Below are 27,753 nucleotides of genomic sequence, written 5' to 3'. Positions count from 1 at the left end.
ATTATTATGTAAGTGCTTACCAATAATCTATTATTTATAGACTAGACTAAATGATGGGACTTTTTTAAGTTGAATATAACGGTAACAACTTCTTCAGGATAGGAACAAATATCCTTTCTTAAATAAAAATCTTCTATTACTTTTTTTTATTACAAGTCGATTACAATCATCAATTACATATTTTCTATGTATGGGGTATTTCGTTCGGCACTCTTGTTAAGAAGAAAACAAAAAAAAAATCGTTTTAGCTTCTTAACAACACTTGCTTACATACAATCGACATTGCATCTCACTTGAAATCTAAAACGTTGACGCATTAAATTTGGACAATTTTTATTTAACATGAAAAAAACAAATTCATACAAATATACGAACAAAATAGTACACTAATAGAAAGGTCAATATCCAAACCAATATTAAAAGGACGATACGTTTGTATAGTTATCACATATCCCTCTTACATTTCACTTTAAACAGAGTTCTACTTCTGTCTACATATCAGTAGTAACTATTGGAAGTTGTTTTTAATCTGAAGCCGACATCAAAATGTCAACGTTTAAAGAAAAGTTTTAAAAAAACCAATATTTGGTAATATTCTTGAAATTGATATTTTTTTATCGCGGTTTTATTTATTAACTTTTTAAATTGTTATTTTTAATTCTTATCAATAACAAAGATTATAATAGTTGATGGGAATCGATGTGCTTTTTTAGACCCAAACCGATAATCGAATCCAGGACTTTCGGTAGCAGACCTATGCTTGTTACACCAAAGATGTGATAGAGTTCTTATACAACCATCTTTAAGCCAGACTAATTTAATTATTTAATATTATAAACTGAAAGATCTTTAATTATCGACCAGTCGTGGATCTTGAAAATTATTTAAAAGGAATGGTACCACTTTACGACGTAGTTTATATATTCTTCTTCTTTTTTTATTTACCCGCTCATTATTTTGGTTAAAATGTTAGCTACATTTTATAACAAAATTATAATATGATGCGAACTTCTTCAAACCTAAATAAGATAAGAAAGAACTTCGATTAGTCATTTTGAAGGTTAATCAGAATCCCCATCCTGTAGTTTTACATATGCTTATTCCTTTTCTCTTGGATGAGTATCACGAGAATTTTGTCATTCGTCCAATTATCTACACATACGACGTTAGGTTCCCAGTGGGGTTTCCGTACTAGGGTTGGACGTGCTTGTTGGCGATTCCCCTTGTTTGTAGACTTGAGAGAGAGGACCGTGTTTCCTATGTAGGTCTTGAATACACTTTTTATAGCTGAGAGGTCTGTGTAGTAAAGCGGGACTTTTCTTACAAATTTAAAAATCGAGTGGTGGATTACTTTATACTAATAATTTGAAAAATAAAATTTTAAATAATTATTGAAAATTATTTACGATTATTTTTTTCAGATTTTATTGAAGACATAACTTAAACTGTGATTCGTATACCACTTTAGCCCTCCCCTTTATTCCATTTATTATTAATCATTTTAATTTACAAAGATAAAGAGCACATATAATTTTCCATACTCAAGATTGGATTCTATCATTTTTTATTAAAGCTTTTATTATAGAAATTATAATGACCCCTTTTGACTTGAAAGACACAAATGTAAAAACCAGTGTTGAAATTGTTTCTTCCTTCATTATATAAAACCACAGAAATTAGTACGAGTATCTTATAACTGACACATTATGATTATTTCAGTTATTACTATTATTATTACAGTAAAAATGAATAAACTCGTATTTCCTCTCATTCACAAATATGTTTACATTTTCATGTGTATTTTCCGTGAATTACATAATTGCACAAGGATATATCATTTTTTATTTGTTGTAACTAAACGACTCTTCCGTTTATAATAATGGAAGGGATGTAGTCAAACGTAGTGGGAGAAAGAACAAGTAAAGGATCGTATTAATACGATAAGCTTTTCGCTATAAACAGAAGTCGAAGACCGCTGTAGAACGCAGTTCAGTTCTGGTGCTGTAGATATAAGGCTGTCACTCTAAACAGAAAACTTGTCGTCCTTCGTAGTGTAGTTAAGGTATAGGACGTATCTTGCGCTTTTTAGTGTATTTTTATTAGTTTGTGCAATTTTATACGTATTACAACGTGCGTGTGTTTGACTTTAGTACAATTAATTTTTATAACTATAATTAAAAAAATGAGAGACATCATTTTTCCGGTTGTTCTCTTAGTAAACATTATTAATTCAGTGATAGCACTGCGACCAGGTAACTTTACCGTTCATTTTATTTTGTATATTGTTTTATTTATTTTTTTGGAATTTATTACAGAATAAAAATATTTTTAATAAGTATTAAAGAAGCATTTTAAGTATAATTTATTTCTTCTAATTTTCTGACAGATTTTTTTTTCTTTTGTAATAAATTAGGATTTCAGAAGTATTTTGATTTTATATTTGTATGAATTTCATTCCAAAAATATAATTTATTTTACACGTAATTTATTTTACAAAATATATATGATACCACTGAAGAAAATAAATTGTACAATGAAAAAATTTGATTATTTATTTAACGCAGACGAAAAATAGTGTTATACTCATATTTACAATTAAATCAAAGATTCTTTATACTTCTGAAAATTGAATGAATTTCACGATGTAAAACATGAAAATATGATTGGATCGCTTTTTTTACATTAGTAATATTTATACAACTAAATAAATACGTGTTGAAAGAAGCAAATAAGAAAAATATTAGTCCAATTATTCCTCAAAAATAAGATAACCTAATTAATTGAAATAATTGTAATTTTTTTCTTTTAAAAAACAAACAAGCCAGAAGAAGTATCTTTTTTCCGAATGTGTACTTTTCAATCAGTTTAACTAGTGAACAATAAGCAACCCTCCGCGGTCCAATGAGATTAGGATGATATGTAAATGAGATGTAGCCTTGTACAAACTCAGACTGACCATTCCTGAGAGGTGTAGTTAATTTAACCCTAACCACTAAAATGCACTATGTACTTTATGGTGTATTTTATAGTGGATAGTGAATAATATCCACTGTCTAGTATTCAAATCCTTATAAAGGCAAATAACTTTTATTAGGATTTAAACCTCAGAATCTTCGACTTAAAAAATCAGCTATTAAAAAAACAGCTGATTTTCGACGACGAGTTAACCTCTAGATCAGCCTGGTGGCCTCCGTGACGCGAGTGGTAGTGTCTCGGCCTTTGATCCGGAAGTTCCAGATTCGATTCCCGATCAGGCATGACATTTTCACACTTTACAAAATTGCCATTTCATTTCATCCTCTGAAGCAATACATATGTTCCAGAAGGCACTAAAAAACACAATAAAAAAATAAAACAGCCCGGTGGGCTAATAAAAGGAACTACTGTGTTTGAGTAGCATGTTTCATTTTTGATTTTCGCCTTTTTCACTCAATACTGTTGCACAGATTTAAATTAAATAGATATCAAACACCTAATCATCTCAATTGTACGAGAAATAAAGTAAAAAAACTGAAACGCTGATGTACACCATTTTTTTCTAAACTTAAAAATCAAAATTTTATGATATTCATTAAGTCCAGTTATCAAATAAAAAAAGAATTCTAAAAGATTGAATATTTTACAGGATCCCATACCAGTGTTATGGAATTAAAAGTAAGAATTTAAACGTAGAATTAAAAATTGTAATAATTTTAATTTTTTGTATAATTATAAAAGAATTAAACACACTAATTTAACGAGGTCAGTATTACAATATAATTATTATTAAATTATTCCAAATTAAATTTTGCAATTTTTTACCGCTCTTTTATTCTAGAGTTAGGCAGAAGAGATAAAATGGAAATTTTACGGCCGGATTCCCTTCCTGACGCTAACTTAATATAGTAGAGAATGAAGTATTACAATTTGTAGCATGTCAAAATGTCATGCCTAACCATGATTCGAAACCAGAATAATCCGTCCGAATGAAATAAAAAAACACTATCACTCTTGCCATAGTAGTCAGGGATAGTATGGTTGATTTAAAATATTCATTTTAATAGATTTTTTGAATGTTAAATTTGTATATAATAATTTACGTATGTATTTTGATGCAATATTTTTTTAAATCAATATGTTAGCCTCCAACAAATAAAATATTTGGCGTGGTGTCGTAGTATTTCAACCACTCATCCGAATCCCGTTTAAGTAAGACATCTTTTATATCGTCTTCATTATCCCAATCACGAGCTTCGAGCTGATATGATGGAATTAATCATCAGAAGAAAAATTGACTCGTAATAGAATTATGATCATTCCATATTTTTGAAGCCCTTATAGCTTCTTCCATGATAGAGAATTCCAATTAAAAAAATCAGATGATTTTCTTCATTCAATTTTCATATTAAATGTCTTGTAACTAAGTGGATAGTTTTACTGACATAATTTAGTGGCGATCCACTACGATGTAAATTTTTAATATAGAGTTGCGATATAGTTTTGGTAATTCTTATATCACACTTTTTTAGATTTTAAGACCAGATACGCAACACTCGTATCTTAATGAAAAACATGAGACGGATGAACTTGCACATGATGAAATAATAATAATATATAATATATGAAATAAAAATAACTTATAACCAAATTCCATATTATAATAAGACTGCGACTTCAAAAGAATAAAACTTTGTATAAGGGTACCCCGGGAGGTGTTATCCAAATTTTAAGAGACAGATTCAGGACATCAAAATAAACAAAAACTTTCGTCTGGACAAATGCCCAATCTCGCTTCACATTTTTGTGTTCGATATTTTGTTTTGTTTTTTTAAATAAAAATTTATTTTGGGTTGGCAAGAAAGTAATTACGGTTTAATATTTTGAAATAAAAGTCAATTTTTTTTTTACAAAAAATGAATTTTAATCAATTATACATTTTCCATTTTGTCCGATAACCTTTTGCCATCTTTCTGGCAACATCATGATTCCGCGCTCGTAGAACTTCTTATCAGCGAAAAATTGAACCGTGCGCGATTTCAGGTCATCATTAGTGAATTTACTATTCAAACAGTTTTGCAAATTTTATAATAAATGATAATTTAATGGTGCAAGATCAGGGGTATATAAGGGATGAGACATCACTTCCAAACCAAGCTCCAGTAATTTTCCACGTGTTATTAAAGATATATGAAGCCATGCATTGTCTTGATGGAACTCGATTCCTTTGCGATTTGTAATTCTGGCAGTTTTTCGTTGATTGCTTTCACCAATTTCATTAGTTGTTGACAGAAAACATCTTAATTGATCGTTTTTTTCTTTGGAAGCAACTCAAAATATATACCTTTTCAATGCCATCGAATTAACAGCATGATTTTTTTTTACTGTAATTCGGTTTTCGATGTAGCTTGTGCCAGTTCATCACGCTTCGACCATGAGCGTTTTCGATTGATGTTATTGTAGACGATCAATTTCTCATCACTGGTTCAAACTCGTTTCAAAAAAGGGTCAACTTCACTGCGTTTAAGATTATATCGCAAATATCGATTCGTTGTGTCAAGTGAATCTCCTGCAATCCTTTCAAAACCCAAATGTTGAGCTTCTTAATTTTCATTTGTTGTCTGTGATACATTTACCTATCTGCAGTCTCTATGGCAGTTTTATAATGTTCCGATTCAGTTATGACTTTGATTTGGGTTTCATCAACTTCAGCAAGACGGTACTGGTGGTTCTGCTGTAAGTACGTTGGTCATATTTGAGTGAACAACCTCCAGAACGGAATTTTTTAAACCGATTCTGACAAGTGCGTTCTGTTACGCAATCAACTTTGCATATCTGTTGGTGAGCCTCAGCAGCTTTTTTGCCTTTACGAAAATAAAAAAGTAAAATATTTCGAAAATATTCGTTTTTGTACTTCATATTAAAATTGATCATAAACTAACAGGTGCAAACAAAATTGTGCGAAATTTGCTTCTAAATTATGCTAAAAGTGGCAGCTATCAAATGTCAAAAGAAAAAAAAAATTACACTGAAGTCCTTAAAACAAACATAAATCTATCTATCAGTGTAGAATGAAATTACTTTCTTGCAAACCCCAACATATTAAGAATGAATATCTTCAAAACGAGTGATTTTAATGAAATTTGGTGAGCATGTGCCCAACAAATTTTTTTATAAAATAGATAAGTTTGAAAATTTTACCTTTAAAAATTCTAAAATGGCGACCACTGAAATTTTCTAATTATTAATACGAGTGGCTCTGAAAAAAATATTAGTTTTATGAAATTATTTTAAATTAATGTTAAGCTTTTTGTTGCCAACAAAATAAACTGTTTAGAATGCCAATAATATTCTAATATTAAAAATTATAGAAATTATAATTTTTTTTTGTTGTCTTCAGTCATTTGACTGGTTTGATGCAGCTCTACAAGATTCCCTATCTAGTGCTAGTCGTTTCATTTCAGTTTACCATCTACAGCCTACATCCCTAACAATTTGTTTTACATATTCCAAACGTTGCCTGCCTACACAATTTTTCCCTTCTACCTGTCCTTCCAATATTAAAGCGACTATTCCAGGATGCCTTAGTATGTGGCCTATAAGTCTGTCTCTTCTTTTAACTATATTTTTCCAAATGCTTCTTTCTTCATCTATTTGCCGCAATACCTCTTCATTTGTCACTTTATCCACCCATCTGATTTTTAACATTCTCCTATAGCACCACATTTCAAAAGCTTCTAATCTTTTCTTCTCAGATACTCCGATTGTCCAAGTTTCACTTCCATATAAAGTGACACTCCAAACATACACTTTCAAAAATCTTTTCCTGACATTTAAATTAATTTTTGAAGTAAACAAATTATATTTCTTACTGAAGGCTCGTTTAGCTTGTGCTATTCGGCATTTTATATCGCTCCTGCTTCGTCCATCTTTAGTAATTCTACTTCCCAAATAACGAAATTCTTCTACCTCCATAATCTTTTCTCCTCCTATTTTCACATTCAGTGGTCCATCTTTGTTATTTCTACTACATTTCATTACTTTTGTTTTGTTCTTGTTTATTTTCATGCGATAGTTCTTGCGTAGGACTTCATCTATGCCGTTCATTGTTTCTTCTAAATCCTTTTTACTCTCGGCTAGAATTACTATATCATCAGCAAATCGTAGCATCTTTATCTTTTCACCTTGTACTGTTACTCCGAAGTTAAATTGTTCTTTAACATCATTAACTGCTAGTTCCATTTAAAGATTAAAAAGTAACGGAGATAGGGAACATCTTTGTCGGACTCACTTTCTTATTACGGCTTCTTTCTTATGTTCTTCAATTGTTACTGTTGTTGTTTGGTTCCTGTACATGTTAGCAATTCTTCTATCTCTGTATTTGAACCCTAATTTTTTAAAATGCTGAAGATTTTATTCCAGTCTACGTTATCGAATGCCTTTTCTAGGTCTATAAACGCCAAAATTATTTTTCATTCAGTTAATAGAAGGAAATGAAAACATGCACAAAATTGTCATACTATAATTTTTTGCGATTGTATTAACAACTTCAGCCATATATCAGCTGGTTATTTATTGTTTGAACAAATAAGGTGTCATTTTGTCCACAATAAAAAGCTTAACATTAATTTAATTTAAAAAAAATTCGATTAAACTGATATTTATGGAATTATTAATGATTAAAAAATTTTAATGGCTGCCATTTTGAAATTTTTAAAGGTAAAATTTTCAAACTTATTTATTTTGTACAAAAAAGGTTTATCGGGTACATATACTCGTATACAAAATTTCATTAAAATATCTCAATCCGTTCTTAAGATATACATTTTTACTGAAAAAAAAAAAAACAAAATAACTGACGAGCGAAATAAAGCTAGATAGGGCATTTGTATTGATGAACGTTTTTATTTATTTTGATGTCGAAACTGAGTTCCTTAAATTTGGTCAACACCTTCTAGAATACTCTGTATAAATCATTAACGCTACATAAATCTACTACTTCATTTATGAACACAAACTTATTTTAAGATAACTTATCGCATCCGTTTGTTATATTGCCTGTAGTTTAATTAAGTATAAATAGTCAAATAATAAGGACATGTTAAATGGTACATTAAATAATGAATGTCATTTATCTTCTTTTCATTAGTTTTATCGAAGCTTTTATTTAAAATATAATTAATTAAAAATACATTTTAAATAAAAATTTAATTTTTTTTTTTCAATTTAAAATTTCTAATTTTATCCACTGAAAGAAAATTTTCAAATTAAACAACATTTGTAGGATATATCTTACTTCAAAATTATTTGATAAAGATCCTTTTAGATACTAAAATCGGCATCCGTCGGCCGTCTATTAACTATTTTTTTCCTTGGAAAATGAAAAGAAACGTCAGATGCCGATCAGTAGATGTGATCAAAGGATTGTATATTTTATACTTATTCCAGAAAGTAAGAGTATAAATTAGTCTTTTTTCTTTAGACAAAATGATCTATAAATATTTTAAATACTAGGTTACTTGAAAATAAAAATTACACGTTTTATGGGGGAAAATTATATATTTTGAGTAAATTTTAAAAGAATTATACCCGAAGTATTATTTTAATTTTCTGTCACCACAACGCTCCTATGAAAGCAATGGCAATCGTTGAAGAGTATTTTTATATGATTTCCACTCGGATTTCATCTATTTCGATTTGGTGAAATGTAATGTTCGCAAATATGACACAAGGGAGACTGTTCTCAATTACAATATATGTAATTAAAGTAATATTTCAATATATATGTTCTATGATAAACAGCTTATTTGATAATCTAAATACAAAAACAGTTGATGTTAAGTTTAATGATCAATCAGGACATAAAAAAAGTCCTTTCCTAATAAGCCATTAATTTGGGATATCTTTATTAAAATTTTTAATAATAAAATTGATCAGTGATCCACCATGATGGAATGGAAATTCCCTAACACATACTCACAGCTGGGGTTATGTATATTTTTCAATGTTTATGATTGAAGAAAATAATATAAATCTAGTTGCAACTTTTTTTTATAGATTATATTTAATTTTAATAGTTATAGATAATTCATATTATAAATAAATACATATCTGTTACGAATTACAGATCAAAATATAATAATTTAAGAAAATACAAAAGAAGTTCTTTACTCTAATACAAATACCTAATTAATTCAATCACAGATTATGAATTAATTAGATTACGCAGAGTGTAAAATAAATAAACCTTAATTAATTCTTCTTATATGTTATGGTAGACCCGTACATTGCGGATGTGTGCTTAGTGCACCCATAATATGAAACCATTAATTAATGTGAGAAACGATTTAACATTTTCTGTACGAATCATACGCTTTAATTACAAAAATAATTATACTGTCAGTTTTTTTTTAAAGATATTTAATCATATTTAAAATTGTTTAACAACGTGAAAAGAATTCAGAAGTGTAATAACCTTTGTAAAATACTTCTATATTATCTAATACTTTCATTTAGAATATCTGCGTTCAATGACTTTTAAGTAAAAAACAAATTATAAATTGAGAAATAACATTTTTACTTAAAAATTTATTATTTAACTTTTTTTGTTTTATTAAAATGAAAAAAGGCAAAATTTAATTCTGAAGTCAGTCCCATTAATAAAATATAATCATTACCGATTGTAACTTCTCATATCTAGTAGATTTAATTAATTTTATTCAAATCAAACTAAACCGGTAGATTTAAAGTTTATTGTTCAACGGGAAAAAAGTTTCTGAATTAAAATAAGATTATACATTAGTTACCTGAAGGTATATAATATCATATTTTTACTTTTTTATCGGAAGGAATATTAAAGTTTTTAAATTCATTATTTCCTGATTATTTTACAACATATATATATATATATATATATATATATATATTCCATCATAATTATTTTATTGAAAACACTTTAATTAGATTTACTTTAACACTTTCTTATAAAATTGCATGTATTCTACAAGTTTTTAATTAATAAATTAACACGCTGTTTTTGCTTCTAAAATGGGTGTTTATTTTGAAAATTTTTTTAATGTCATTCAACATCATTAAAATAAATATTCAGCATTCTTTTTATGAAAATACACTCTAATAGGTCAAAATAATAATAATGGTTTGTAAAACTTAGGATTTTAGTTTATTACTAGCTGCAGAGGCGTGCCATGGGCACGCCCTCCGCAGCTAGGCCCTCACCGGGCGGTTATGCTGGTGTAGGGCGTCTCGGAATGGGATTATTAGGTATTCAAAATTGATTACCTCTTGTGTAAAAATATTTTTCTTTGAGTGATGGAAATTGACTGTACGAAAGTTAAATTAGAAATTTAACTCTAGAAATTGATACTAATGAATCGGGATTTTCCGCTACTTATCGATTCATTCCGATGCCTACTTTTTGGTTATAGTTCATTGTTTTATGAAGAAAAACAATCACATAAATAAAAGAATATGTTATTAATATATATATCGCATATATATGCAATATATCGATATATAATAATATTAACAAGTATACACCTGACCACCACGACACATGTACTAACGAATCGGAATTTTCCGTTATGATCGGTACATTCCGGTGCTAAGCTAAGGGGGACGAACACGCACATAGAACCACATACAAATGACCTTTAGTAGTGTAGGATTACTTACTGAAAAGTAACTGCTAGTAAAGGCAGTTACTTTTATACGGATTTGAATACTAGATCGTTGATACCGGTGTTCTTTGGTGGTTGGGTTTCAATTAACCACACATCTAAGTAATGGTCGACCTGAGACTGTACAAGACTACACTTCACTTACATTCATACATATCATCCTCATTCATCCGCTGAAGTAATACCTGGCGGTGATTCCCGGAAGCTAAACAGGAAAAAAAGGGTAGAATTACTAATTTCGAATAATAAAAATTAAAACCTTAATCATAGCAAGTGTAAACCAAGGATATACATCATGTTCATATTGTATGCAAATTTTTTATTCTGTTCAGAAATAAAAAGTACATATACGTGATATAATATTGTTTACTACAATGAAATTAGTACTTGGTTTCGTTTTAAAAAAGATTATTTTTCTTCGTATACAGAACTGGAAATGATGTTGTATACGATTGGAAAGAGCAGAAAAATATTATAGAATACTATCAAAAATCCACTGTTGAAAAAATTGAAGAGTCTTTATTTTTAGGCTATAGAATTAGAAAAAGAAAATTAAAATTCAACTGAAAGATAAACTAGATTAAAAATTTAATAGATGATCATATTTTGAATTATGTAAAGTAGATTTAGTATGTAAATTTAAATCGATATATAATCTAAATGAAAGGTAGTTGAAAGTAAGTGAAATATATTCGTAAAATTTCTAGTAGTTTTTGGCTTAGGTTCCAGATGATTTACTTTTATGGTTGCGCATTTATTTATTTATTATTTTGTTACGGCCTTGGTACTTTGGGAAGGTCAAACCAATCTTTGGGCTTGATGAAACAACCGACTTCAAAATCAAATTATGTTTAAGAAGTGCCTATTTAATTCAGGTGAAAATGAGCAGTAAAAAAAAAAAAAAAATGATAATATTACTGTTAGTTACGCAAAATATACAGTATTGAACATAATACAGTAGATGCTATTACGTAATTAACAATTGTTTTTACTGAACGGTCGAAGCTAAAACCTGTTTTAATTCAAACCTTTATTTCATTTGTTCATACGTATATTTCAATTATGTTGTAAGTTGAGTAATATTTATTTCGGTTCATACAGAACCCAATCGCGAGAAATCTTACTGGAGAACCACTGATCCAAGGTGAAAAAACCGAAGTAGTTTTTTTTTTAATATAGTCCCCTATTCGTAAGAAATTTTCAAGATACAGTAACAATTAAAATTTTAACAGCGATGTATTTTTTGTTTAAAACATTCATTAGACGTGGAGAATTTAAAAATATTTCGTTTTATTTTTCTTTAAAAATTAATATTCTTAAACTACGTTCAAAGAATCTCAATTTAAAAAAATCTGATTTGGGCCACGTGACTTCTTTGTACGCCTATTAAATTACATATACACATTATTTTTTTTTAAATTAAAAGTACATAAAATCCTGTTTCATTAATAACTTCTGATATTTTTTCATATATTTTTTTTTGTTATTATTGAATTATTATTTACTGCAAAAACGGTTTAACGATCAGAAGTTAATAATAATTAATAAATCAACGTATTTAAATTTAAAAAAAAATATAATATTATAAAAAAATATGCCTCATCGTTAAAGATTATTTTTTTCGAAAACTCGTTACATTGTTATTTTTAAAGTTTCTACTCGTTGTTCAAGTCCATACTTTTCATAATTTAACCCCAATGTTTGCTGATAACAGCACATAAAAATCTCTACTCTGGTTTTACTACGAAAAGAATGGCGGTAAATTTAAAATATCAATTCATTTTGGGTCACTGTATACATCATAACTGTTCTATAGTTATTTCTAGGTGCAGAAATGAAACCAACTTATTTTATATGTTTTTTTTAAATACATCAGAATGAATAAGTATGTATTACTGGAAGTTCTAACAACGATTGCCGTAGTAATACGTCAATTTATAGGAATTCTCTTTGGGACAAGTTTTCTGTTACTGTAAGTTTATCCTGATATTGACTTCAAATTTGTAAATTTTATATTTCGTTTTTAAGTATGCTTTTAATACGTATTCTTTCGAAATTTTATGCGCTATCCTTCATCGTGATGTATGTAATTCATGGATGTACTAATCTGTAATTTATTTATTCAATTGTAACATAAATATTACATTAATTTTGTCTGCAAATGTACTGTTCCCATTCAATGTGAGAAAAAAGATTGATAATAGATTGTATTGATAATAGATTGTGACAAAAGATTGATATTGTATTACTCATTCAAACATCATATTTACTTAATCTGTAAAATTATTATAATCTTTTATGAAAACTTACGCTGAAAAATAAAGGTATATAAGAAAAATGTTTATAATTATTTTGGTTTCTTTTTATGCTCTGTCACAAAATTAAAATATTATTCCATTGTAATAAAACTAAGAATATGTTTCATATCTAAAAAAAAGATGTTTAATATTTTCCTATACCTCAAGTTGAAAGAACTTTACTCAGGATTTATTTATTTGCTTAAATAAGAAAAACGAAGATTAATAAATTTTATTAAACCTGCAGTAAAAAGGATTCCTTCTTATTAAAAAGAAAGAAATTTATAAATAATTATTCAGTAAATTTTTCACTGATGTTTATATTTCTTTGAACAAAGGTGTGATAAAATTACTACATGTTCGTTTTTTTCCAAAATACCTGTTGAATTTTGTTATAGAATGTCATTTATTGCATATATTGGGTTCATATGTGGGGAAAACCAAACATTAATTTAATATTAATTACTAATTCATTCAAAAATTGTAGAAAATCTTGAAATTGTAGTCTCTGTTTGCAGAAACTACACTATTTTGTTTATCTAATTTAATAATCCAAATTATATGGTGTAGGTTACTGACGTTCAATAACATCTGGCCCTGTCTTAACATACCAGAACAGAGACAGTTTTTTTTAATATATGTTTAGTGTCATCAAGCATACTTTTGTAATAACATACCGATATTGGACACGTTATTTTCTTAAAAATTATTAACTTGTTAAAATAATGTAAAGTAATATATCATCTTATTCCCTAGAAGCCTTCAGGGTAACTTAAAAGTAGAGGTTTTGCCTGTGACTTCTACAAATTAACGTTAAAAAAAAACAAAGTTTGAATCCCACCATTAAACCTTCCTCAACAGGTCATCTATTTCGAAATTATTTTCTATATTCATAAAAACGAGGTGGTGACATTGGCAATAAACATGTTAATGTTTGTTCCTTTTCATTAATCTCTACCAGTCTTTTTTACGGTTGTGATGAACATAAAAATTTTATGATATTTATTATAATTTAGTCCTTATGAAAAATAAGTTAAAATTGTTACTTTTAAACTAAATTGGAATTTGATGGGTTCCGCTTGCCGGATTTATAACACCATATTTGGCTCAGTAAAGAATATAATGGAAAACTACTTCACTCATTACATTCTTCAGTCAGCCTGAAGTCTGATTCTTGTTATTTTTGCAAATAGTTTTTATTTTATGTCAAATTATCTATAGTGGTCTCCTAAAAAATGGATAGGAAAACAATTTTTTTTCTTTCTCTTCAATTTGAAGTGTTACAAAAAAAAATGAAATTGATATAAAAGCTAAATAATTATTTTTTCTGGTTATTTTCTAGAATATTTAGAAAACTGCTGGTCAGAAAGATTGAAAATAGTTATGCGGGGATAGAAAATTAATCGTATGTTCTGCATATGAGGTGTAAATAAACATTACTTTTCAAAATATCGGTAAAGTACAGCTGGAGCTTACAGCTGTACCGTGCTGCTATATTGCATTGTAACTTCTCGAAAAATGTTATATATTCATGAATTAATACATTAGTTTTAACATTACCTATTTTACACGGTTTTTATTGTTGATTTTATTTACACGAATGTGTTTAGAATTAAATAATTTACAAGATATTTACTGGAACGTTTTCTATTTCTCTGCAATCCCCAAATACCTATACAGAATACTATAAAAAGGAAAGTATGTTAATCTAGTCAAAATTTGTAGATCTTGAACTTTCATGACCCCTGTGATCAAAAACCTGACAACAAAGTTGTAATACTTTCTTGGCATTTTTATTTATTCTTATATACTGTAGTGGAAAAATGATGATACATGAAAATAAACCAAAAAGGTTTTAAAAAATCAAAAAGTCGATATTTTTTTAACTTTTATCTGCTCTACCACCTTCCAAAGTATTTTTTGGGTCATTTTCACGACCAACGGGAGATTCAAAAAGGACTTCACAATTTTAAAAGTATATAAAAATTTATTTAGATAACTTACAAACTCGGTTGACGTCTCATTTCATAGCAGAACACATCAAGTTTTGACTCAGTAGTTCATTAGAACCGAAATCGCTTAGCGCTGTCACCGGTTTTGTTGAAAATGGATAAATTTACTTGCGGGGAACGTGCTCGCTATGTGTTTTGGCTTTAATGATGAGTCAACGTTTCATATCAGTGGCAAGGTGTACATCCATAACTGCCGTATATGGGGTAGCGAAAATCCTTATGAATCTTTGCAACACATCCGTGGTAGCCCTAAAATAAATGTTTTTTTGTGCCCTAAGCAAAGACTGTACGGCCCGTTCTTCTTCAAAGAGGCAACCATAAATGGTATCGTTTATCTGGACATGCTTCAAAATTTTATAATTTCTGAATTGGACGTCGATGGTCAAGACGACGCTATTACTGTTAACAAGATGGGACACTACCTCACTACCGCTAAAAGTTCGAGATTTTCTTGATACTCGATTCCCAGGTCGGTGGATTGGTCGTGAAAGTCTAATTGCACGGCCACCTTGCTCCGCAGATTTGACCACGCTATATTTTTTCTTGTCGGGTTTCATTAAAAATCGGGTTTATGTACCGCCTTTGCCTGCTGATCTTGTTGGGCTAAGATTTTGAATTAACGCCACAGCTGCAGAAGTATGGAATGAAATCGACTTCAGGTGGGATGTATGTTTCATTAGAAATGGAAACCATATCGAACTTGATTTGTTTTTGTATGACATGAGACCTCAACTGAATCTGTAATTTTTATCTCAATAAATTTGTAAATTTATCTCAGTATTAATTATTACAATATTTATTTCAATTAATCTGTAAATTTATCTAAATAAATTTTTATACGCTTTTAAAGTTGTGAAATCCTTTTTTAATCCCCGGTACTATGCCTAGGAATTCATCAAAAAATTTTATTAAAAAATATGCTTTTTTCGATTTTTTGGGAAGGGTGAATTTTGGGACAATTTTTTTTAAATGGTAAGATAAGCATACACGCATGAGCTGAGCTTAATATAAAGTGGGGTTACGTTTGCAAATGTTCGAAAAAAATTGACCTCCAAAACAATCTACCTCACCCAATTTTGAGATATATGACCCCAAAATTTTACCAACAAATTTCCTCATGTCTCTGAACAAAATTTCATCAAAACCAGTTTATCCACTCAAAAGTTATTAAGCTTCAAACAAGCCAATACACGTACATTACCTATGTACGAACATTATCCCCTTTTTTTTTGTTTTTTGGGGTTCCTGGATTATGAAACGTCGAGAAATGTAAAAGAACCCATACCCCATTTTTTAACTGATTACCATACTTTTATTCTTAGCCCTAGAGCTAGAAAATGTAAATGCTAAGAAAGTAAAGGAAATCAATCTTAGCTTTGATAAATGCATAAAGGATGTAATCACATACGTACGTACTCATATGTTGGCCTACTTTTTTGCTTTAATTTCCAGACCGGATGAGCCGATTTGAATGAAATTTGGCATAATTTTTTCTCTATGTGAAGCTTTGCTACCATTTAATTTTGGTTACAGTCGGTACAGCAGCTGAGAAGGTTTGGTTATGACGGGTCCCATACCTCAAAATTATACTCAAAAAATAAAATAATTTTTTATACGTTATTCTTTGTTCATATTCTTAAACAGTTTAATATTTCTCCTAAGTATACTCCATCCATGGAGATACATTCAACAGAGTACTACTAAGAATTGCATAACTTTTTCGGTTAAACAGTAGAGTTATACAACTGTTTGTCAGCTTTTTGTAATTTTTTTCACAAAAGGTGAAAAAGTTAATATTTTTGGCTATATTTTTACAATATTTCACGAGATCTTTCAAAAAATATTCAATAATGAATCTAAATTTGTTTAAAATTCTTTACAAAAAATTATATGTAACATCACACATATTTTTACACTGACCTTACAAATTACACTGATCTAAGCATAGTACTATATTGTGTTACTTTGAGGCCGAGAAAGAGGGGAAAATTATTAATTGGCCGGAATTGAAAAACATCAGTTTTTACCGGATTCATCTTCATGTAAACTTTTTTTAATTAAAGAAATTCACCCTATAGTTTAGGTGAAATTTCTTGGAACACTGTGCCTGTACATTCCAAAATTATACATACTTATTCATATGGTTTTTATGTAAGTCTTTCTGAAGGAAAATTATAAATTAATTAACGGTTAGTAAAAAATTACTAGCTCCGTCATAAATGTAAAACCATATTAATTTAATTCAGAATAGAATATTAATGTAGACGTTCCCACGATTAAATACAATGTATTATTTCTTCAAAACTTCGTCATATTTTCTATTTAAAGAATTACTATTATTACTCGTAATAACAATGTAATGTAAACGTTAATTACATTAATATTAGGAACATGACATAATGTAGGCATGGGGTTTTTATGCGGCCCTTTATTTTTGTTTTTAGAAAATCTTGGAAAAATTAGTTAATTTTAAGAATAATTGTTTATATAAAGAAAATAATAACATAATGTACGATTTGGTAATTTTAATCGTACGTTGTTTTGCTGTAATTGGAATTTCATGAAAGAAAATAATATATTAATGTCAGTAGATTTATGTATGCATAAACTAAAATAAATATTAAATCGGTAATTTTACTAATGATACTTATAAATCACTTGTTTACGTCAAAATAATGTAAACCTTTATAAAATTATTGATAATTACTGGGCAAAGTTAATTCATCCTTTATTTTACTATTTATAATACAAAAATAAAAAAAAATTTTAATATGATTTTTGTTTCTTTTAATAAAAATTCTGAAAAATAAAGTTCCTTTTTTACGTAAGATATAATAAAATATTATTGGTTTTTCCAGATGTGTTAAAAATAAATAATATTGAATAAATGAATAGGAATATTATATGTGGAAAAATTATTTTTATCTAGGATGTTTTTCTTTTATTAAAACTTCGATTTTCTGTAATACGAATGTAGCCATCTTTTACTGAACTATATTTAGAAAATCTATCTGGGTAAATAAAACACCTTTTTTAACTTCCTCATGTACAAACTACCGAATTGTATTTTTTTTTCTACAGTAATAGAAGTAAATCAGACGTCATGGGAAACATTTTATATAAAAAGAGAGCCCTATACAGTACAAAATTTTCTTTTTTTGAAACACTTATTTCACTGAAATAGATTTATTTTTTATTGAATATATGAACAGAGCTAAACCTTTTCTATTTGTGATTTATCTGATATCATTGAATCATGTTAAAACTAAACCGTTTTTACAGTTTTACAGTATCTGTACAGTAACATTTATATTTAACTAATTTAGCCTTTACCTTTAAAAATTAATTTATTACCTTCAATGGTTCTTTAAATAATAAGTAGATTTTGTATTTTTTAATAAGAATATGAAGGTTATAATGCGTAACAAATGTTTGTTTTGTGTAAAAATCGTTTATTTAATCTATATAGAGTGGCCCTTTCCAATTACAGTTGATGGAGGTGAATTTTTGTAGCGTATGAAAAATGCTGACCAAATAAAAAGCAGAGACGCTGCCATTATAATTTACCCACCAACAATTTTTATTTTTTAAATAAAATATCTGAAGTGGGCATATTCCATATTCATAATAAGAGAGAAAACTTTTGATTATATAACCGTTGAAAAAATGTACTTAATTCCACTTTAAGTCTTTCGAATTTCATGAATAATAGGTAGCATATTTAATATTCTGTTACATCTCTCACATTCTCTACATATATATAAATAACAACTAAACTCTATTCTTTGGTTAGACAAAAATAAAAAACTAAATAAGTTAGAAAATTATCCAAATTAATAGAAAATTTTCCAATACAATTCCTTAGGTCAACAACCAAACAAACAAAACAACAAAAAAAGCAGAAATCCTCGACGTTTCGTCCAAGATGTAGAACTTTATCAAGACAAACCACAAATTACAAAAAGCAACACCAGTAAACACTTAAACACGTTTAAGTGTTTGCCATTTTTGTCATTTGTGGTTTGTCTTGATAAAGACCTACATCTTGGACGAAACGTCGAGGTTTTCTGCTTTTGTTTTTTGTTTGTTTAACCTAAGGAATTGTATTAGAAAATTTTCTATTAATTTGGATAATTTTCTAACTTATTTAGTTTATATATATATATATATATATATATATATATACACACACATAAAAAGTGTCCCGCGAGGATTCTGCTAAACTTCATAGGCGTATTTCAATACGTACCAATATGGAAAATAGTGAATAACAATTTTAGACTATAACGAACAGTCTTCTGTTATTGGGTAAAACTGTAAAAACAAACTAAACTTCTAAAACCAAATAAAACAGCATAAGTTTCTTACATTACATCAACTGCTCAAAATGCTCACCATCAACCTGAAAACACATTTCAGCACGGCGAGTTACAGATGAGATCGTACTTTCTAGCATTCTTGGGTTGTTTTTGATTTCTTCAATGGCCCACGTAATTCTTTGTAAAAGTTCGTTTTAATTTTTGTGCCTACACTAACGCTTTCATATATCCCCACAAAAAGAAATCTAAGGGGTTCATATCAGGTGATCTAGCTGACAACGGTTGAGGTAAACTTCGACCAATCCAGCGGTTAAGAAATGTTTCATTCAGATAATGCATAACAGGATCATAAAAATGGGCTGGTAGGTCATCGTGTTGAAAATATATATCAGCTCTTGTACTATAAATGGAACATCCTCTAAAAGTATTGACAGCTCATTTTAAAAAAATATTTGTTTCGTGTATTATTTATCCCATCTCGCGTAAATGTTGCTTCATCTGTAAGTAATATCAGTGATGGAAGCACTGTTTTGTAATAACCATTGACAATAATTCAGCTGCAAATTGTAATCACCTTCTTCAAACATTGAACTGGTTGAAGATGATATAGATACAGACCTTCACTATGTAATATCCACCATATACTTTTGCGTAGAATCCCCAAACGGACAGATAATGAACGAGTATTTGGGCTTCGCTCTATCATACCTAAAATCTGCTCATTCGCAATTATTTTCCGTTCAGATGTTACATTAAATCTTCCTCCTAAGGAAGATTTGCAGATCTCACCGGCACCTATGCCGGTGAGATCTGCAAATACTTGCCAGTTAGGAATATTTCGATTGGGAAATCTCAGACGATATTCTTCAACGGCTCGTGTAGCATTGCCGTTACAAAAGCCATAGATGAAATGAATGCCGGCATATTCCTGATTTGTAAATTTATACAACATTTCTCTTTTACTACAGAACAAACCACTTTCTATTTATTATCAATAGCTTTTAAAATCAGGGCAAATAAACTACTTATAAGTACATAAAATCACAAATGCACACTTTACAGTTTAAATAAAAGTTTATACTGAAAATTAACTTAACAAATATAGCACGATTCTGAATCATAACCACAACAATGTTTGAAAATGTTGTTTGTAGAACTTTGCAATCTGGAAGATTAAACAGTGTATTTTTTTATACTAATATAGTATAGTATAACAACGCCCCTAGTAGGGAATTAATGCACTAATAATTAAGAAATAACATAATAATGCAGGCAGACAAATACCTATTTTTCTGTTATTGTTTCGCATGAAAGTACAACTAAATTGCTGTTCTAGGATGTTGTTGATAGATAATTTGCATCAATTTTCTCAGATTAAATTCTCTATCAAGTTAACCAATAAGTTTTATTCGTTTACTAACAATTTAACAAAGTTGTTTTATGCCAAAGCAAAAAAAAATGTTTTTTTAACTCTTTTTTGTTATTTATTACACCTTACTTCGTAGAAAATAATGGAAATACAGTTCTGGGTCCCATTTTTTTCTAATTTTTCAAATCATAAATCTAAGAAACCAATAAATTTGCTCCTAAATTTACCTTTCCAGAATTTCAGTAGGGCTTCATTTCAGCGGAGTAGCAGAAATCGGGGCGAAATCTTTCAGTAGCCGTAACTCGCTAATGAAGCGTTTAGGACCCATGTTTATATGTACTTTTTTCATTATTTTAACGAAGGAAATACGCCTATGAAGTTTAGTAGAATCCTAGCGGGATTATGTACGTACGTATAATTCGAAAGAATTTATGCTACTTAATAATAGAAATGATAATTTTATGCTCGGCTATAAATTATTCTGGAACTTATTTTCAGTTGCATTTTAGTCTTCTATTTAACAACTTATATGCATGCATTATTCAAAATCGTTTTATTTTCTGGCAGATATCCACAACTTTCTTATAATATATATATTATAAAAAATTTCTAGTCAATATAAAAGGTCAATATAATATGTGGGAGAAAGTATTTAGTGATAGAATTTTATTTTATTTTTATTTTCACTGCAAAATTAAATACATTTTATTTATTACACCTTTCAATAATTTTCTCTTAGTATGCACATTGATCGAATACTAATTGATTGAAGTTAAATGAATTTAAAAAACTAATTTTGATCTGTCCATAAATAAATTTTATATATACACAGTTAACTATTTTAAAACTGTATGTATTATTAGAATTTCTTTTCTTCTTTTTTTAATTCAAATACTCTAATTAAAATTTTTGCCGAATCTGTCTCCTAAAATAATAAAATATTTAATTATTTATTTCACAGTAATTTCTCTAGTGGTTAAACTCGACATCGAAAAATCAACTGATTTTTGAAGTCGAGAATGCTAAGGTTTGAGTCCTTGTAAACGTAGTTGATTTTATATGGATTTGAATATTAGACTATAGATACCGGTGTTCTTTGGTGATTGGGTTTCAATTAATCACACGACTCAGGAGTGATCGACCTGAGTCTGTTCAGAACTACATGTTTACCGGTACATTTACACTTACACTTGCAGCTGCAGGCCTGGCAAGCCGCTATCAGTAATTACATTTACCTACACACATAAACACGCACGCACGCTCAGAGAGAGAGAGAGAGAGATTGATCTGGCAGCAAGCTGGAAAAACTAGTTGAAATAATAATTAAATTAGCTATGATAAATGGTTATTAAGGTAAAATAGCAAAGAAAAACACTCAAGAATCTGTTATAAAAAATATATAATTACGTAGACATTTTAATTTTTAAACAATCATCGTCGAACGACATTAAGAATTTGAAAAAAATAGTAATTCTATAAAAAAATTAATAGAAATTGAAGCTTACGATAAAAAAAAAAATTGAAAACAAAGTTGTTATATTTTCCTGGCATTGTATCATTATTATTACTTTTTATTTTTTTCTTTCATTTGAAGTTTTAGGAGCATTGACTGCTATGGCCATTAGCCCCTTTCACATCAAAAAAAAAAAAAAATAGACTTAAATCTTTAGATTTATGTGTTATAGAAAAACAATGATATCAAAATGTGGCTTAGTTCAAAAGGAATAATTTTTGAAGAGGTTTAAGTTAATGTTCAATCATTGCAAAGGGTTTCGCGTATTAAAAGTAATTATAGTCCGTATAAAATTGGTTTGACACACAACGCCATATTGGTAAGTCGTGTTTTTATTCGGCTCCTAACGAATATGTTTGCCGGCCTCCGTGGCGCGAGTGGTAACGTCTCGAACTTTAATCCGGTGGTTCCGAGTTGGAATCCCGGTCAGGCATGGCATTTTCATGCGCTATATACATTAATTTTTTGGTCATTATGTAGGGATATTATTTTCTGTGTATTTGGTTATTTCGACTTTTTTGTTTGCATAGTCTTAAGTCTATCTGGGCTATAAGAAAGTTGGGTGTTTTAATTTATTTACTGTAAGTCATCCTTCTTGGTGGCTTTTCTTTTTGTTTTGGTGTTTTTTTTTTTTTTAATAAAATACAGATGTTTTAGCTGTTAAATATAATTCAAAGAAATTTGTTACTTAATCAGTTGTGATTTTGTTTACATTGGCAACGGCCATACGGGCTCTTTGTGATTGGTCGTTGTATTTGACAGCGGCCATCTTGCATTGATCTGATTGGTTTTCCTTTGTTTACATTTTCATCTGATTTATTAGCCTCTTATTTATTAAAAAACTGTACAAATTGAAAATAGATAGATAGATTTATTAAAAATAGATGAAAACAATCTTTGATGCGGGTTATATATCGTGCTAATTTTTTTTTTATCGTGTTTTTTAAAAATAAAATACAGATGTTTTAGCTGTTCAATATAATTGAAAGAAATTTGGTCGTTGTGTTTGACAGCGGCTATCTTGCATTGATATGATTAGTTTTCCTTTGTTTACATTTCCATCTGATTTATTAGCCTCTTATTTATTAAAAAACTGTACAAATTAAAAATAGATAGATAGATTTATTAAAAATAGATGAAAACAATCTTTGATGCGGGTTATATATCGTGCTAAAATTTGAGCTCAATCGGTGCAGAACATTTTGAGTTTTTGAAGCCGTACACAAACGAACTTAACATTTTTATATATATATAGATAAATAATTATTATTATTTTTTTTCTTGGTGTCGTCGTCATCGTCGGTTGTTGTTTTGGTTGCTGTTGTTGTGGTTGTTGTTGTTATGATTATTAAAAGTTTAAATAAACTAAAAACAATTCAAAACATCTATATTTTAAAACTTTGATTGGTTTCCCCACCCTTAATATTACTCTAAAGTATTTTTTTGACTACTTACACTACTACTTTGCTTAGGAAGACGTAAAAAAATTACTTTTAAAGATATTCAATAAATAAAAAGATAGTTTTTATCGATTTTGGGGGAAGAAGGGGGATTTGGGGGAATTTTTTTAAATGATAGAATAAGCATGAACGCGTGTATTTTGAGCTTAATATAATAGCAGAGTTATGTTGCAAAATTTTGAGAAAATTGATCTCCAAAAAATTATCTACCCCATCCCCTGGAGATATTGATTCCAAAATTTTACCAACAAATTGTACCATATGCACAAGTCTCTGTGAAAAAGTTTTTAAGCTTCAAAAACACCAACACAGTACACAAGTACGTAAGAATATTAACACCCAATTTTTTTTGGGGGGGTACTTGTGTCATGAAACGTTGAGAAATGAAAAGGAAAACCATACCCCATTTTTTGACTGATTACCATACTTTCATACTTACCATACTTTAATGGCAGGGAAGTAAAAATTTGCATTCGTAAATTATTTATAAAGTAAATTTTGAAAACTAAAAAAATAATTGACGTTGAGTACAATCCAAACTAAGGTAAAAAGAGAATATCTTATAATTTTGTTTATATCAACTAATGCGCTCCTCCTGGTTTGGTCATAACGCTAGTTCAGGTGGAGAGTCCCCTAAGGGAAATCAAATAGCCCGTGATGACGAATACGGGTGTGATCCGCCCATATTGGTATAACGTTAATCTTTTATACGTACTTCTTCCTTTAATGAAAAAGAAGTAAAACAAACCTGTATTAAACCTTATAGCAATTTAAAACACAAAGTAGTCGCATTAACACGATAAAATAGGACTCGTGTCAGAACATAATGAATTTATTAGCGGTTAAAACATAACGGATTTTTCTTTCGAGTTAAGTGCAGTAGAAAAATATATTTTTGCATTTTTTCAGATGCAACTGAAAATATTTCTTTACCAGAAAGAATTATTAAGATCGGCTCAATAAAATATTAAAAATGAATTGTGTAAAAAAGAAAATGCATAATTATTTTAAAATTTCGTTGAGAAAGTGCACTATCACATCTTATTTCATTGCATTCATTCCACAGTAAGTTAACCTGTATTAAGACAACGCGGTATGTTCTATTGAATATTATGAACTGAATAAAATCATTTAATACGTCCTAAACCCTAAAAATGTTCAACCGGTTGAGATTTTGGACTTAATTTCAAAGTTAGTAACATATGGTTACCCTCAAATACGATATGTCTAAATTAAATTTACAAATAAAACCATTGAAAAGATAATAAGGTTTTCTTCTGGTAACCATAGTAAATCGGTTCATGATATTTGTTTTATTTCAATGAAATATTTTTAGAACTGTGATAAAAATCGTGTAATTATACAAATTATTCGAATAGGACTGTACTACTTTGAAGGCATATAGAAACTTTCCTACAAAACATACAAAATAAATAGTTTGAATAACATATCAAAATGTCGTTTCACTCGCATATAACCAATGTACAAATTCCATAACCTCGGTAAGATAATGTGATTGGTTAAGAATTAAATGTAAAAATTTTTAATCGAATAGAAGGACTTGAGTCGTTCTTGAAAAACGTAATCTTTAATAAGTCGATATTTATACGTCAGCAGTAAGGTGAGCAGCCGTAACAGTAGGATCCAGTACAGCGAAAATTCATTTCTTTGACGAATAATGTTCATGATAGCCCAATGGAAAATGTCTTTTTAACTCTATGGCAGGTCTTTTCCTCACTCAGAATATCATAAATAATATCGTGTTTCTGAATATGCAAAAAGAAAAATTTCATTTCATTTGGTACACGACCAAGAGGGACTCTTTCACTTTCAGTTGAAAGAATTCGATGCTCGCAAAAATGTCCGGTATTTCCTCTATCCTCCTCTATGAATCATGAGACCTTGCCGTTGGTGAGGAGGCTTGAGTGCTCAGAAATACAGAGTAGCTGGACCGAAGGTGCAACCATATCGGAGAGGTATCTGTTGAGAGCCAGACTAAGGAATGATTCCTGAAAGAGGGCAGCAGCTCTTTCAGTAGTTGTTAGGGGCGTGAGTCACAATGACTTAAACGGCCATATCAACATCGCTCAGTCCTCTGAGTATTGCGCAGCTGAAAGCAATGGAAAACTACAGCTGTTTTTTTCCAAGAAAATGTAGCTCTGCATTTTCACATAACAATAATGGAGGCGCCTTCCTTGGTAAAATATTCCGGAGGTAAAATAGTCCCCCGTTCGGATCTCCGGGTTGGGACTACTAAGGAAGGGGTCACCAGAAGATTGAAAAATAACATTCTGCGAGTCGGAGCATGGAATGTTAGAAGCTTAAAAAAGGTAGGCTAGAAAATTTAAAAAGGGAAATGGATGGGATGAACGTGGATATAGTAGGAATTTGGAATATGTAAAACAAATTGTTAGGGATGTAGGATGTAGAGGGTATACTGAAATGAAACGACTAGCACTAGATAGGGAATCTCGGAGCTGCATCAAACCAGTCAAATGACTGAAGACAAAAAAAAAAATTTCCTCTATATTCGTTTCCCAGATCAATGGATTTGTCGAGCTGCCCCGATTGCATGGCCATCTCTTCCCCGGATTTGATATCGCTCATCTTTTCTTTTTTTTTTTTTTTATGAGATTTCATTATAAATCAAATTCAAATATTTGTTTCATCCTAACTTCCCAATCTATCTGAATTCAAAAATTAAATAACCACAGTAGTTACAAAAATAATGTCCTATATGCTGAATCGAGTTTAACAGTGATTTCAGGTGGAATTTCTTCTGTATTTCTGAACTGTACCGTTCATATCGAATCAAAGGGGGTGTTTTATAAAAAGGTTCATCTATTTTATATAATAAAACTTACGTATCAATAGATTCTTTAAGTATTCTGAATAATTCTACGGCTTCAAATTTGTAAACTCATTTATTATTTATTCTGTAGTATTTACGTAGTTATTTTATTGAAATCATTGAATAAATTATTTAATAAATGGATTTATTTACCATTAAAACAATAATTAATTCAGTTTAACGCAGTTTTTTCTGTTAATTAGAATACAGAATTATTCAGGCAGGAAACAACTTATATTTAAAGGTTATCGTAGAATACTACGACTTACTATATTATTACTTAATTATTTATTTTCATTCATGAATCGATTGTGTAATATTTTTTACTCGTTACTGAATTTATTAAACGCACGTTTTTACATGCATTTTTTTCACATGTTCGACAGTTGTTTTTGTTTCGTTTTTTTTTTTTTTAATTATAAAAGGATATATAAATTATGTTTTCTAAAGTGGTCTTTATTTATTACGAACTTAATAAAACTGATCATTATCCAGTAACATATATATTTGAGATAAAAAGGAACTGATTAATCATATAGCGATTTAGTACACCAGTACGATATATTCTACACATATGGTCATCACCAATCGAAAGTTTTGTTAAACCTATCTAAGTTTACCATTAAATTTTATAAAAAGCTTGGAAATAACTTAGGAGGTGTTCTTGGAGAATAGTTATGGAACAAACTGCTTATTATTGACTGGTTTTTAAAATGAATAAAATTAATAAATTACCAAAATTTTCACAATATTCTATATTCTGCTAGGATTATCATAATTGATTTGAATGACATTTTCTGTCTTTTCTAATATTGTCGCTTAAACATTTGTAATTGATGCCGTTTTGGAGTACCTCCATTCTCAAAATTACTTTTAGCACCGAGTCTTCCTGAGTTGGTATCGTCGAGTAAATAGCGATGTTAAACTCCTCCCACTCCTGAACCCTATTGTCGTATAGTCTCTTCTGTTTTGTCCCTCCCGCTCTAACGGTTCTACAATTTCTTGAAATTAATCGTCATGATTTTTTATTTATTTTATTTAAACAATTTTAGATTTTTAAACATTAAATCGGACCTTGACTGTTTATTTGTTCATTAGTTGTGTCCAGTCCTTTTAATTTTAGCTTGAATATTTCCATGTTTTCTAGAATATTTAAAATAGAAAAAATTTTAATATTCTAGAAAATTTACACCCGCTGAAAAATTTACCAACATGAGATGCTCACCCAAATTTTTATAGAACAGTCTGTTTTGTTGTAA

General features: G+C 29.1%; 1 protein-coding gene across 1 annotated transcript in view; it reads left to right on the top strand.

The window, feature by feature from the left end:
- Positions 1 to 1,969: 1,969 nt before the first annotated feature.
- Positions 1,970 to 27,753, top strand: part of LOC142325474 (uncharacterized) — an 89,521-nt gene continuing 63,737 nt past the window's right edge. The window contains exon 1 of the mRNA XM_075367284.1: positions 1,970 to 2,252. Coding sequence (XP_075223399.1) covers positions 2,183 to 2,252 — 70 coding nt within the window. The 5' untranslated portion in view covers positions 1,970 to 2,182. The remainder of the gene's footprint in view (positions 2,253 to 27,753) is intronic.

Source organism: Lycorma delicatula, chromosome 5 (genome assembly GCF_047948215.1).
Source record: "Lycorma delicatula isolate Av1 chromosome 5, ASM4794821v1, whole genome shotgun sequence".
Classification (NCBI taxonomy): Eukaryota; Metazoa; Arthropoda; class Insecta; order Hemiptera; family Fulgoridae; genus Lycorma; species Lycorma delicatula.
The sequence above is the reverse complement of the archived record's forward strand: the minus strand, read 5'-3'. Positions and strand labels throughout refer to the sequence as shown.